At 35.3% G+C, this 15,528-nt stretch overlaps 1 protein-coding gene across 1 annotated transcript in view; it reads right to left on the bottom strand.

Moving 5' to 3' along the window:
• Positions 1–15,528, bottom strand: part of LOC134527626 (ABC transporter G family member 20-like) — a 140,416-nt gene that overhangs the window by 47,719 nt on the left and 77,169 nt on the right. Inside the window, exons 4-6 of the mRNA XM_063360472.1 lie at positions 7,522–7,676; positions 4,194–4,395; positions 1,451–1,585 (exon numbers count right to left, since the gene is read on the bottom strand). Of these exons, the coding sequence (XP_063216542.1) occupies positions 1,451–1,585; positions 4,194–4,395; positions 7,522–7,676 (492 nt within the window). The remainder of the gene's footprint in view (positions 1–1,450; positions 1,586–4,193; positions 4,396–7,521; positions 7,677–15,528) is intronic.

The raw sequence follows: 15,528 nt of genomic DNA, 5'->3' as shown, positions 1-15,528 counted from the left end.
AGAGAACCCGTTACTCGCCTCATGACACGAGACTTGAGCATTCACAACCACCGATGACTTATTACCAATGTACGCATGTCTGTACTCTACATCCAGATAATTGCCAATTAATGTTACAAGAGGTTGAGTAGTTAAATAATGTTAAATATTGAATCTTAATTTAGGCTTTATTATAGGGGTGGGCCAGTAGAGTTCTCAAACCCTCGAATACTATCAATTACCTAGAATTTGAAAGATTTGAAATTCGAAGAAAAAGATCCTGAGAAAAATATTGGAGACGATTTTATAAATTCAATTATTGAACATCGTCATTCCCGAGGTTAATTAGCTCTGTTATGTGATTTTCTTTGTGAGTGCTCTGGTACATTTACCCACGGTATTGTTATTTTAATATGATTTTGTGTAAATAAAATAACAATATTTTTTGATAAGGGAATCTTAGATAGTAAAACAAACATTTAAAAGGTTGAATGCTTAAAAACTATGGTGTATATTTGTCAATTTTTGTCATTTTTATTTTTTAATATTTAAGACCTAAATTCAAATTTGAGGTAATGGATTGAAGGTACTCTTTGTGTTTCGAATTAAACATTTGATTCCGAGAAAAATGGGTTTTGACACATCACTAATTAGTATTATTTCGATAATATTAAAAGAGCAGAGGTATGAAAATGTTTTACATTTTATTTTAAACATTTGAATATAATATTTTTACTTTGTGAATAATAATTTAACCATGAAATGGCTGCAAGCAAGGAATAATATTCTAAACCACTGTGATTAGATTAAAAAATACTGTCTGGGGGATAAATATTTTAGGACATTTAAATTGTTCTTAAAATATATGTTACTTACTTAAAAATGTTGGTAAACCAAAAGTTAAAATTCAAATAAATAAGGATTTATCATTTAAATGTTACTAACTATAGTTTCCTAATTTAAATTACTCAAAGTTTTATATAAGAAATCCCCAAAAGCCAATGATTCACTCCTGTGTGTACAAATATCTATTCAAATATATTATTTTTCACAGAAATAAAAAAAAAACTTATTTTAAGAGATATTGGTTTAACATAGATTATTTTTGCGCCTAGATTGTCTACAAACCTATGTAAATTATTTCCTTTTATTGTTGGCAGCTATATTTTTAGGTGACATAATTATTTTAGGTCAAATCATAGACGTTCTATATTGCAACATGTGCTTCTCCAATGGCTGAGTTAAGCGTGGAAGAGCTTTTTCCACCAATAACAGCTAATAAGAAAAGACAGGTTGCTAATATGGTTAAAGTGTATTAAATCCCACAGCAAAGAGTCGAATTTTCTCCGCGAAGAAACATAACCTCTACAAACTGTAGAAAAGTCGACACAAACAAAGGGAAGTTATATATATATATATCTACACATCTTGTTAAATTTTCTTGTGGGATAGTATTCGTAGGTTTACTAACCTGCACATCAGTCCTTCGTTCCTGCCTTACGCTAAGCTGAAGGAAGACATCTTCAAGAGAATCACAACCGTACTTGTTCAAGAGGTTGTTCGGACTGTCCTCATCCATCAGGCGCCCGTTTCTCATCAAACCTACCTGGAGAAACAGGAGCACGTAGTAAAATTAATAAAAAAGTTATTTATTTTAAATTTTCATACAACTTATTAGAATAACTATCTTAAATAAGACCAGAGTTCACTGTCTATGTCTGTACGAGTTCCTCACCATCAATTAACTCAGTATTCTTTGAAATCAATTTCCAAAAGTTTTTAATTTAAATAATTTTACATTGTCTAGTTTCATCGTGTGGTAAAAATAATTACCAAAACACCAATACTCTTCTTATAAGTAAACATAATCTTACAACACTGTTTAACAAAATTCGATCCCCAATACTAAATATGATATTGTTACGAACGTGAGCAAGGCCGGGACACGTGCAGCTGCAGAGCTGGCTGGCGACCGCCGCAATATGAGAAGCGCTGCGCGCGCCTGGAAGATTACAAGGATTGTCGCTTCCCCCCTCCTGCCCACTGCTCCCCACGCGGCGCGGATAGCTGGACACCTGACACCTGACAGCTTCGGAGTTACGCAGCCGCTGACACGTGTTTCGAGAGATTTCTGCCGTCGGGTTGGCGCGGAATGACGTGACTGGCCCCAGCCGCGCTCGTGAGTTCCAGAAATGGCGGCTGATATATAAAAAGAGGACGTCGGCCTCGGAGAAAGTTCAAGCTGGAGCTATCCTGCGGCGGAGTTGCCGGAGCGATAGTGCCGCGGGTGCGGCAGAGTGGCGAAGTCCTTGGACGAAGGTTCCAGGGCAGGGAGTGAGTCAGTTCAGTGGAGTCGGGAGTTTTCCCGCGGTGGAGTTTCCGGGCGATAGAGCAGCAAAGTCCCTGGACGTTAGGTTCTAGGGTGGAGAGTTCAGTTCCGGGCGATAGTGTTGCGGGCGTGGCGGAGTTCCGAGCTAAGTTCCAAGCGAGGCGTCGTGTGGGTGCGAGGCTTCGTGTGGGGTGCGAGGCTTCGTGTGGGGTCCTCGGCGAAGGGAGGTGCGACGGCGGCGGCGGAGTGTGGCGACGGATTCCTGCGACGGAGGTCCACGAGGGGTGCTGCGGCGAGAGTTGCGCCAGAGGTGCGGCCCAGCGAGGTGTGCGGTGTGTAAAAACGAGTGACTGGGAAAGCAACATTTTAAAGTGCAATTGATTATTTGGCTTTTTTAGATTATTTGTTAGTGAATTAAGTTGTGGCAATAAAAAAAACTGTGTAGTGTAATAAAATCTTTAATTGGGCTATCCTTTACGAACCCGGTGAGCCATAACAATATATTGTTTTTCATACCTTCCAGCAGAGTAATGTTTTTTTTTAGTATTTCAGCTTTTATTTATTTATGAAATGTATTGAATTATTTTTTAAGTAAAATATACCCTTATTTAAAAATTCATTTTATTAAGATCATTTGTATAGCACAATGGTATATAAAAAATCAGAATGTTAACATATACGATTATTAAGAATTTACACAGTAAGCAACCTTCTTTTGAAATAATGCTTTCGCAAAATTATGAAACAATCTATTGAACTACGTGAATACAAATTGATTTTTCACACGAATTGGTCTAAGTGACCATTATTCTATGACAAGAATGGGGATGTATAATAATAAGTCTATTACAATATTTGATCTTTATCATAGTTTCGTCAATGATACCATCAAAAAAATTATTTTTACACAATTTTATAAGCATTTTTCCATGTAGATAATTGGGTGCAGTTTACAAACTTAACATAATTTACCTTAAAAAAAGCCAAAATAAACATACCGTATCTGGAATTTTAATACGTATCACACAACCATGAAAATGGCGAAACCAATTACTAAGTTTCTAAATTCGCCCATCTATGGTAAGAAACTAAAACATATATCTAATTATAAGTTTATGCAAATAACCGTTTTAAGTAGTATGTGAGAAGAATGTGTACATCCTGATTAGTTTATGATATTACTAGACATTGGCATGAACTGGTCTACATAATCGTTACCTTACGATACATATCAGTCCACATCATCACTAGTCTCTGACATATAAAAATAAGTCTGTGAGCAGAACCAGATCTACATAATCGTTACTTTACGACAAAGATCAGCCTACATAATCACTTGTGTATGGCATATCATAAGTTAGTGACAAGAACTGATCTAAATTATTATTACTCTACTACTAAGTTAAGTCTAAATAATCGCTAGTCTATAAAATATACAATGTAAGTGACATGAAATGATCTACATAATAATCACAACTCTACGACAAAGATCAGTAATCATAATCACTAGTATATGACATATAATAAATTATTGACAAGAACTAGTCTACATAGTCATTAATATAAGAAAAAGATCAGTCTCCATCATTGCTGATATAATACATCATAAAAAGTATGTGAAAATAACTGGTCTACATAGTCGTACTCTACAACAAAGATCAGTCTTCATAATCATTAGTCTATGACATCATAATCAGTGACGAGAAACGTTCTACAAAATCATTAATTTTCGACAAATATTAGGCTACATCATCGCTGGTCTATAACATATCATAAGTGACAATAACTAGTCTATATAGTGGTTACTCTTCGATAAGCTCAGTCTACATGATCGCTAGTCTATGGGAAGGTCGGGTCTATCAAACCGCTGGTATACGAGACTCACGGTGTGCGCCTGGCGCGCCTCCTCGATGTAGTGCGTGGTGAGGATGACAGTCTTGCCGCCATGGCCGACCAGCCTAAGCAGGTACTGCCAGATGACGTCCCGCAGCACCGGGTCCAGCCCCACAGTGGGCTCGTCCAGGATCAGCACCTCCGAGTCGTGCAGCAGCGCTGCGGCGAAGGACAGGCGCCGCTTCTGGCCGCCGCTGTGACCGCCACACCGGCAACAACAAGTCCCCCCGCTCAAAACACGCACACGCCACATCGGCAACAACAAGCCCCCCCGCAGGGCAGGCAAGTTTATGTAAAATGTATTTATATTTCCTTAAAATTGAATGAAACAGAATTCGTTAACTTTAATGATTTAAATTGTCTATTTTATAGAAAGATGTTAAAAGTTTTTACTTTTTATCACTATCCTCAGATAGTACAATGTTTCAAGATTATTTTGGGTTCCATACTGTCAGTGTACTCCATAAACTGCATTTGCAATATCCATTATTGTGGATCGTTGCAAAAAATTGTCATTTTGGGCTTAACTGCTCGTTTTTTGGCGTGACGCACAAGGTTTGCATCGGTAAACTTTTGATATGTTACTTAGAAACGATGATTCTACAACTGTACAAAGTTTATTCTTTGGGATAATTTTCCATGTATTAAAAACCTTTGTTTCTTTACAGCGAAATTCCTCCCGACCCGAGCCTACTTCGACAACATCGTAGTAGTATACACTACGCGGCTCGGATCGCTTCAGCGGTCAGACTAATTGTATGAGAAACTTAAAAAATATACCAATTTAAAGATGAATAAATATGCAACAACGTTTACTCTAAGCGATTTCCATGTTGGGCTCTTTAAGTTTATGTAAAATGTATTTATATTTCCTTAAAATTGAATGAAAGTGAATTCGTTAACTTTAATGATTTAAATTGTCTATTTTATAGTAAGATGTTTAAACTTTGTACTTTTTATCACTATCGTCAGATAGAGCAATGTTTCTAGATTATTTTGGGTTCCATACTGTCAGTGTACTCCATGAACTGCATTTGCCATATCCATTATTGTGAATCGTTGCCAAAAATTGTCATTTTGGGCTTAACTGCTCGTTTTTGGCGTGACGCACAAGGTTTGCATCGGTAAACTTTTGATATGTTACTAAGAAACGATCATTCTACAACTGTACAAAGTTTCTTCTTTGGGATAATTTTCCATGTATTGAAAAACTTTGTTTATTTACAGCGAAATTCGTCCCGACCCGAGCCTACTTCGACAACCTCGCAGTAGTATACACTACGCGGCTCGGATCGCTTTAGCGGTCAGACACATTGTACCAAGCTCTCAACAAATAAACTAATTTAAAGTTTAAGAACTTTGCAACTACTTTTATTTAATTTTTTCACATCGGGCTCTTCGTGTTTTTGTAATACGTATTTTCATTTGTGCCCTTTTTTCATAACACCTCTCTTCTAATATTATTGAATAAATATCATATTTAGTCAAACGTAGTGAAAGATTTTTAAATTTAATCATTGAGAATAATGATTTGAGTAAGTTTTGGTTTGCTATTCTGAAAGTATACTATAGTAATTAAGTTATAGTGCCATATTGTTGAGTGGTCAATAAAGTATTATTTAGGACTTAACTTCTCGTTTTCGGTGTTCCGCGCAAGGTTTGCGGAGGTAAACATTTCAAATGTTGCTAGAAAACTTGAATGTTACCACTGTTTTAAATTTCAGTTAGGAGCAAATTTTACAAAGATTAAAAATCTTCGATTTCGTGGGAGTGAGAGTGGCCACGGCGCTTGCGGCTGTGGCTCTGTCGCAGTGCGTAGACGACATTGATAAGCTCGGGAGTCTCTAGTGATCCTATAAATTAAGCTAGACTTTTGAGAGATATGTCCCTGTAAAGCTTAAAAACTATAAAACAACTTTTGTTTAAGAAATATTTGCGTAAGATCCTTTATTTTTAAGTGAATTGTCTTTTTATTGCCTTGACTGATGTAAAAAAAAAACTAATTTCAATAACTAAACATTTTTTTCTTACCTTTATTATTAACACTTAGAACTTTATTCATTATAAATGTGAGTAGTAGTGCTTTAAGATTATTTTCATATAGCTATCGAGAGTCTACGGTAAAAAGTGCGTAAATGGGAAGCATTTTAATGAACTGCTGCAAGTCGCTGCCATCTAGGACTTAACTGCAAATTTTCAGTGATACGCACAAAGTCTACTGCGGTAAACTTTCGGTATGTTATTGAGCATAGTTGACTCTACCAATGTGCAAAAATTCAGCTTTGGACAAATTTTTCACAGGTTGAAACCTTTGTTTCCTGTGCTACACGCTCAGGAACACGCCACACCGGCAGCAACACCCCCCCCCCCCACGCTAAGGAACACGCCATTCGGCAACAAAAATTCCCCACGCCCAGGAACTCCCCACATCGTGACACATGGTGTACGCGTGGCTGGTCTTACATGGTAATCACTACTTATATTATAATTACTAATGTGTGTTTGTCTGTTTTCCTTAAAAGCAGCAAAGAAGCAACTGAAATACATTTTTTTTTGCATAGTTATGGTTTTGGTTCGGAGATTAAAAAGTAAAAAATTGGTGAATTCAGTTTAATAATAGAAAATGATAGTAGGTAGGTCATAAACACACAAAAAGTATGGTTTCTCAAAAACTCCTGATGGGCTGCCCATCCAAGGGGCAACAATTCAGACAACCTTTCAAAAACACTACTGTAAGAAAAATTCTGATGGGCTGCCCTTCCAAGGGGCAAGTTTTCAGGATTATTTAAACACTTAAAGAAACATGTTTTCAGAAATTTGATGGGCTGCCCTTCCAGTCACTGTACAAACAAACCATTGCCAGAAAAATCCTGAATGGCTGCCCATCCAAGGGGCAACAATTCAGCTCCCCCGAGTCTATTGGGGCGTTGGAAGGAGACTATGTATTACCAACAGTGTAATGACAGTTTTTAAGACTTGTGATTAGTTTTACTATGACTATTTTAGTTTACAAAATATATTACAGGGTAATTTCACTATCATAAGGTTTCATTTTGCACACCAATACGTTTGGCACGTCCCCTAATGTTTACGAAAGTTACTGTAAACGGGTCAATGTTGCTGCATGTCGGTCCGCCATCTTGACGACATCGGCACCGTGGTTGCACATTTTCGTTTCTTAGACTTCCGTCCCATTCGCGAAATTACTCCTACCAAATGCCGTATACCAAGAGTTACGATGTTTACAAAAAAACAACAAAAAAAACATCTTTATAAAATTTTTCTAGAATAAATCTTCATAGTGTAATGAGTGAGATTACCTCAAGAACTGAACCAACTTGTGTTTGTCTGGCATCTCGAGGAGGTCGAGAAGCATTTCAGCGCGTTTTACAAACTCCTGTGGCTTCATCCCGAAGATCCAGCCAAAGTACCGGAGGGTTTCCATGACCGTGAAGGTCTTGTACAGGGCTGTTTCCTGCAACAGTCACACCACAGAGGTACCAGAAATATTACACGCAACTTTATTTGGAACAAAAAATTTATTTGGCGTTCCGGAATCAAATAACAAAGACGTCCATGCTGATTTTTCATTGTTTTGCATAACCGCGTGACACATAACCGTTATTTGCAAATGTAGTATGGCTTTAGCTTGTCTTTATAAAATAAAGTGTTGATTGGTTATCTCAGCCTAGTTCCGAGCTTAGTGGTAATTTAATGTTTTATTAGTTTAATTAATGACATTTTATATGCTCTAATAAATATTTTTACAGAAAAGTTGACAATATACAATTTCAGCCCCACCAGATATACGAGGATTTAACTTAAAGTTATAATTAATACGCTAAAAACATATGTGGCAGAATGTTTGTTTTGACATGTAGTTCTTTTCTCTACGTAGTTATCATCATCCAGATCTACATATTTTTTCTGAGTTTCGCTACCCTCCTAATACCATTATTGTATGTCTACATATTTCTCCTTAAACCACTCTTCTACTTCATGAACGACTTCATCGTATAATAATGTTTTCTTCAATTTGAAAAAATTCACGCATATGTTCACAACCTAAAGTTTGATCTAGCTAAATAAGTCGTGGTCTCTCACAGGAAGTTCCTTTTCTAGGTATCAGCAGCAGGATAGTCCATAAAAGAAAAACTTCTATGGTCTTATTAGTAAAAAAATTCTTTAAGAAAATCTGAAAACAATAAAGTCAGCATAATGGGGGCAGCCTGGCGTTAAAGGCCTGCCTGCTTCAAGACCCAGCTTTGCCCTGGGAGAATGTTTTAATGGTGAACACCACATTGCGCGATTAGGACATATGTAACAATATCAATTCCAAACAAAAACCACACTGAATTCAACAAAAATGAAAAGAAAAATGATATAAATAAAAAAATTAAGAAAACGTTATTGCAATATTTTTAGTGTATTTGCTGAGCTTAAAAGTAAAAAAAACAAACAAACATAGAAACACACATTACTATAATGTGTATTTTCTCTTGTAGTGTGACTTTTGTATGAAAGTGATAGTGTGAAATATATAAATTCGTGTTTCATACGTTATTGGCAGGTGCAGAACAAATTAGCATCTGTTTTTTTCTCTCCAAAATAATCAACAATGATTTTGTAAATATGCATATATTAATAGCGAAATACCATTTTTATGCAAATTAAGACTTCGTATTTATATTATAAATGTTTGAAAAATAAATATTAATCCAAAATAATCAACAATGATTTTGTAAATATGCATATATTAATAGCGAAATAGCATTTTTATGCAAATTAAGACTTCGTATTTATATTATAAATGTTTGAAAAATAAATATTAATATGTGTAAATACCCACAAAACATACAATTTAAGTTTTGTACAAAAACTTGTTTGTTACACTGAAAATCTTCAATAAAGTTGATTAAATAAAACAGAACAACATAAGAACAAACCTAAAAAATTGGTTGTCTGTAAAGTCGGTTTACGGACGATAGTTTAACGTAACAACGTCATAACAAAACATTGATGAAATGATTGCATAATTTTATGAATAAAATTGAATCATTTTTATGAATAAAATTGAATCATTTTTATTGAATTATCACTATTTTGTATGGATACAAAGAAGGAGGGAAATGAAATCTACAATTTAATTGATAAATTTACTTTCATTTGCACTCATTAATTCAAATATGTTTATTACTTTATCGAAGAGATTATTTTAACTATAACATTTATATATGTTTGCTATTTAACTTCTTCCAATCTGTGTTATTCTGTTAACGATAGGACGATGATAGGAAAAGTAGTAGGAAACGAATGGGAGTGTTTCAAGTTTAATGTGCCTCGAAAAAATCGATGGTTGTTCCAATCGAGTGGAAAAGAGATATTTGCGCCACGGACTCTGCAGCAATGCTAGGAGGAACGGGTTAGCAAAGAGCAATGAAAATGTTACATTGAAATGCATGAAAACAGAATTACGCCACGGACTCGGTCGCAATGCTAGGAGGTTCAGGTTAGCAAAGAGCAATATAAAATGAGAGTAACGGGACACAGCGAAACGGGACAATGTGCGTAACGGGACACTTTTTCGTGCGTGTAGCCGGCGTTCATCGATTTATTAGACGTTGTCACGTTAAAAAATCGCATGATTTTCTAGATTAGACTCCCAAAATATTCAAATTATTATTTTATTGAAAAAAATTGGTAGTGAAATATACTAGTAAAGAATAATTTATATTGAGCCATAAATCAACCTGGGCTTATAAATTTGATGTAATCTCAGATGCATGTAATTTAGCTGCATTAAAAGGAAAGGCAGTATCACAAAACATGCAAGTCCCAAAAACTAGTATAGAGAATGATAACCAGATAATCACCACATAGGTCAAATGTAACATTTGGAGAAATGTCAAGTACCTGTAGTATTGTCGTGTTTACTGCTGTGGTCTACTTCACACTTCCGCTAAAAGCAATACACATCTTTCGTATGTGACAGAAAATCTGCGGTAAAGATTGTGGTCGTGTTGTGTTTGTGTATTAACCGAAGTGCTGATAAAGACTTAGTAACAATTATACCTTACACAAATTTAATTATGCAGGCGCATGTGTTTCAAACAAACGGATATAAGGTGAGTCAGGTACCTGTAAGTCTACAAGCCAGGGTTGTTGAATTCTCAGTTTGACGATAGATGTTATAACACAAATTGTTGAACTGTCAAAATATGTGAAGCAGTGGCATTTTATAAAGAATATTTTACGAGAAAGTGCCAGTAGTATAGTTTGGTATGTCCGGGCACTGGCGCTGGCGCGTGGAGCCGTGAGCCGGTCCACCATCTTAGATTAGTGACTTCACGGAATCCATCTTGGATGACCTTGACATTGAACTTTGGCCTTGACCTTGACCTTTGACCTTCAAAATTAGCCAAAAGTAGCCAAAATTACCCCAAAATCGCCACAAGTCGCCAAAATTTTAATTTTATTGACCCCCCCCCCCCACCAAAAATATTAAAAAAATTTCACAATTAAAAAACTAGGATTCCAAAAACCACAAAATACATTTTGTCTTAGATAGAATACAAAGTCTTAAAAGAGTCTTAAGCCTTCATGTCTAAAGCCTCTGATAAGCCTCTGACATCATCTAGTATTATGACTGCCATCTTAGATTATGACGTCATCGTTGCAATTTCCGTTACGGCCGCCATCTTAAAAATCCGTAATTTTTATGTTAGATAATCGGGAAAAATTATAAAAATCATAAAAAAATTAACCAATCGAATTTAATACAAAAAATTAATAAAAAATATTAAAAAATTTGAATGTACACTTACGCCATGGAGCTTGGAGTCTATGGAGCTCGGAGTCCTCGGTTCAAAACAGGTGAGGTAAAAAAAATGGTGACAGGTCCTTCCACGGAAGCTATCGGCAGACTGACCTCCCATCACTTATGTCATGGTATAGCTATATATCGTCAGCGTGTATGACGTCATGTCCACCATCTTGTAAATCTTTATTATTAACAGATTTTAATGAAAATTTTTATAAATTTATAAACAAATTAATTGATTAATTTTTAACAAAAAATCTTTAAAAAACACTGTTGCACATATCGTTACGACCACCAACTTAAATTCTAGAAATTTGGCATGTTACATAATGCCCACCATCTTGGATGACTATGACATCATCGCTACACTTTATGTTGTCCGCCATATTGGATTATAGAATGTTGCACTTTTAGTTACGGCCGCCATTTTGAACTACAGCAATTTTTCTGCTAGAAATTTGGAAAAAAAAAATTTTAAAAATGTTAATAAAAATTTACTAATCAAATTTTATTAAAATAATCTTTTAAAAATGCAGTTACGCCTTGCAATCCTCGGTTCGAACCTGGTAAGACAAAAAAAATCGTTGCCAGATCCTTCTTCCACGGTAGCCGCAGGCAGACTAACCTCCCACCACCAATACCAAGGTATGTATCGTCAGCTGGTATGATGTCATGTCCGCCATCTTGTCTTCATCTGCTGGAAGCCACCATCTTGTTTTCGTCTGCTAGAGTGCGCTGATGTCATGTTAGTTTAATTCTTACCCGCTAGAGTGCAGTAATAATTTATTATTATAACTGTGACACCCGCAATCTTGTCATTTGGGTGCCATCTTGGATTTGTGTAATTATTTAGCAAGAAATTCGGGAAAAATTCCAAAATTCACCAAAAAAATTACAATCAATTAACAATGTGATTCGATCAGTTTCTGTCCTTGGTTCGATACTTTATCGATGCAATAATATTTAATTTTATGTAAAAATTAATAATTTCAATAAATCATGCTTAAAATCCAAAAAGAGGCTTAAAATCCTCTACTACCAACTCCAGTCAGCCCTTATGACCGGTAACTTTTGAAGTTTGTATTTATTGACCTATAAATTCGGAAAAATTCCAAAAGTCACCGAAAAAATCACTCATTAATTTACATATTGAATCCATGGATTCCTGTCCTCGGTTCGATTCTTGACCAGTAACAGGTGTAACTAAATATTAAATAAATTTAATATTCTGTTTTCCATTACCTTTCGCGGAGATTATTAACCATTCACTCGGTGAGACTACAGATTTCAATACGCATAATCAACAAAAAGGAAGCATATTTGGAAGCACAATCATCGAAAAGGAAGCACATTTGAAAGAACATTCAACGAAAAAGGAAACACAATCATAGAAAAGGACGCACATTCAACGAAAAAGGAAGCACAATCATAGATATGGACGCACAGTCGGAAGCACAATAATCAAAAAGGAAGCACATTTGGAAGCACATTCAACGAATAAGGAAGCACAATCATAGAAAAGGACGCACAATTGGAAGCAAAATCATCGAAAAGGACGCACAATCGGAAGCACATTTGATGAAGAAGAAGCACAATTGGAAGCACAATAAACGAAGAGGTAGCAGTATTACGAGATCTCAGTCTTAGTTTGAAATCAGTTTACAAGAAATATTATATACTTTTTTAAATCTAAATAATTCATTTATTTTTCAATAGTACACACATGACAGTTAAACAAATGATTATTGTATGTAGCCAGCTTTCCGCAGTTCTTTAAGTATGGACGATACTTCGTCGATATGCGAGTAGTTTCCTCCACGAACAGATGCCACCAACAGTCTTAGGCGATCAACTAATATGTTAGGATCTTCACATGACATATAATCAATCTATTCTGCTACGTTCATCTTCCCTGCATGTTTATAATAAATATTATGATATCTGGTGTTTTCCGTTTTAACACCAACCATAAGGTAACTTTCGTCATCGAGCCAGTGTTCATCAATAGCTTGATCAGGATAATTAATTTTATTACGACGTTTCCATCGTTTCGGTCTCAGGACATCGTCACAGTCTTCGATCTTGTCAGTTTTAGGTGCTTCATCACAGTAATTGCCTTCGTCATCAGCCTCAGAGTCACTGTCGCCATCATCGTAGAAGGCATCATCTTCTCTCAGATTACTGTAAGAATTCGATATCGTTGATGTTGAAGCTTCTTCATCGTCTTCATGCTTCCTTTTTAGGAATCCACCATTTTTACAAAGTAGGAAAGATCTACTTGAGTTCGGCTTGAATGTATTCACACTTTTCAAGTTAAGGATTCTTCCATTGTCTTCATTCTTTCATAAATCATCAAGGTCCTTCAATTTAAGTTCTTTGTCGAGATCAGAAGAGCCATGAACATAATCTCTTTAATGGCAAGGAAATTTATTGACGTAATGCAGATCACTCTTCTTTAGATTAGTAGATCCAATGTTGACATCTAGCTTGTACGCAGGCTTGGCGTTACAAATTCTATCATGTCTTTTTAAGCTCTCTCTTCGCGTAAACGACTTGCTACATCGAGCACAACTTATCATATTGTGTAGTGAATTTTTAACACAATCATTCTTCTCGTGTTGTCTTCCATTCTTTCTCAAGATAAATTATTTGCTGCAAAAATTACACCTGTGTCCTTTAGATACAGCGACAGAAACCGAATAAGGATCCATATTAGTTACTGAGACTAATGCCAGATGCAAAATGAGAATTATAAATTAGATCCATTACTTAAATATAATTTTTATAATATTTCATCAGCGAGAGTTAAGTTATCTCATACAAAAGAACTTGTTGCAAATAGTCCCAATTCTGGTCAACAGATGATGCCACGTGTTGTGCGGAGACAAAATTTATTTATTTATTTTATGTGGGATGCGGGATGCTCACCAATGATCGGAAAAGAAGGAAGGCTTCGCTAGACCACAAGGAGAAGGAAGTTCGTCTTGCATGTTAGTGTTTCACATATATTTCATAGCATATTATTTGACTGAGTAATGGATGTTCCATTTTTAATTTTAAATGATAAAAATATTGTAAGACACAACACAAGGCTACGAGGCTTCGAGGATACATGGCTCCAACTAGGTACAATAGCTGCATTCAGCAGCGAGAGTTAAGTTATCTCACGCAAAAGAACTTGCAAGTATACACAATTCTTGTCAACAGATGTCGTCACGTGTTGTGTTGAGTCAAAACTAATTTATTTATTTTAAGTGGGATGCGGGATGCTCACTAACGATCGCAAAAAAAAGGAAGGCTTCGCTAGACACCAAGGAGAAGGAAGTTAGTCCTTCGTGATATTGTTTCTCATCCGTCTTATCACATATTATTTGACTGAGTAATGATATATATTTTTTAAATTTCATCTGATAACAATATTGTAAGTTTTGATTTAGTAGCAGAAATTCACTAATTAATGTAACTCTGAATAAAATGTTATTACTCATTAAGTAAAAAATCCTTCATGCAGAGATAGATTTCTCACAAATAATCAGGAGCACTCGGAGAAAACCATATGATACCTAGCCAGGAATAATCAAGAGCACTCGGAGAAAACCATCAATATATATATTATTATACATATTTATTGACAGAAAAAATCAGGAGCACACTGAGAAAACTATTGTAAGTTTTCCATAATATCATAAAAATCACAGACAAAAATTAAAAATAATAAAATATAATATTAAAAAATAAAAAAATGGATAAAAAAATACAAAAAATTCTGGCTTGTACTAGAACTCTATCCTTGTTCAACAAATGAGAAGTTCACAAGCAGTTTTTCAATATAACGGCCGTAACAAAAAGTGAAACATTCTAGAATCCAATATGGCGGACGTAACATAAAGTGTAGTGATGATTTCATAGTCATCCAAGATGGTGGGCATTACGAAACATGCCAAATTTCTAGAATTCAAGATGGTGATCGTAACGATATGTGCAACGGTTTATTTTAAAGATTTTTTATTAAAAAATAATTAATTTTTTTGTAAATTAATTTTATTTTCATTATTATCGGATAATAAATAAAGATTTCCAAGATTGTTGACATGACGTCATACTCGCTTATGATATATATACCGTGACCTAAGTGGTGGAAGGTCAGTCTGACAATAGCTTCCGTGGAGGAAGAACCTGTCGCCATCTTTTTGACTTCGCCGGTTTTGAACCGAGGACTCTGAGCTCCATGGCATAAGTGTACATTAAAATTTTTAAATATTTTTTTATTTAATTTTTTGTATTAAATATTATATGATTTTTATAACTTTTCCCGATTTTCTAACATAAATTTACGGATTTTTAAGATGGCGGCCGTAACGGTAATTGCAACGATGACGTCATAATCTAAGATGGCGGTCATAATCCTAGATGATGTCAGAGGCTTATCAGAGGCTTTAGACAGGGATGCTTAAGCCTCTTTTAGGACTTTGTATTCTTTCTAAGACAAAAAAGTATTTTGTGGTTT

Source organism: Bacillus rossius, chromosome 1 (genome assembly GCF_032445375.1).
Source record: "Bacillus rossius redtenbacheri isolate Brsri chromosome 1, Brsri_v3, whole genome shotgun sequence".
Lineage (NCBI taxonomy): Eukaryota > Metazoa > Arthropoda > Insecta > Phasmatodea > Bacillidae > Bacillus > Bacillus rossius.
The sequence above is the reverse complement of the archived record's forward strand: the minus strand, read 5'-3'. Positions and strand labels throughout refer to the sequence as shown.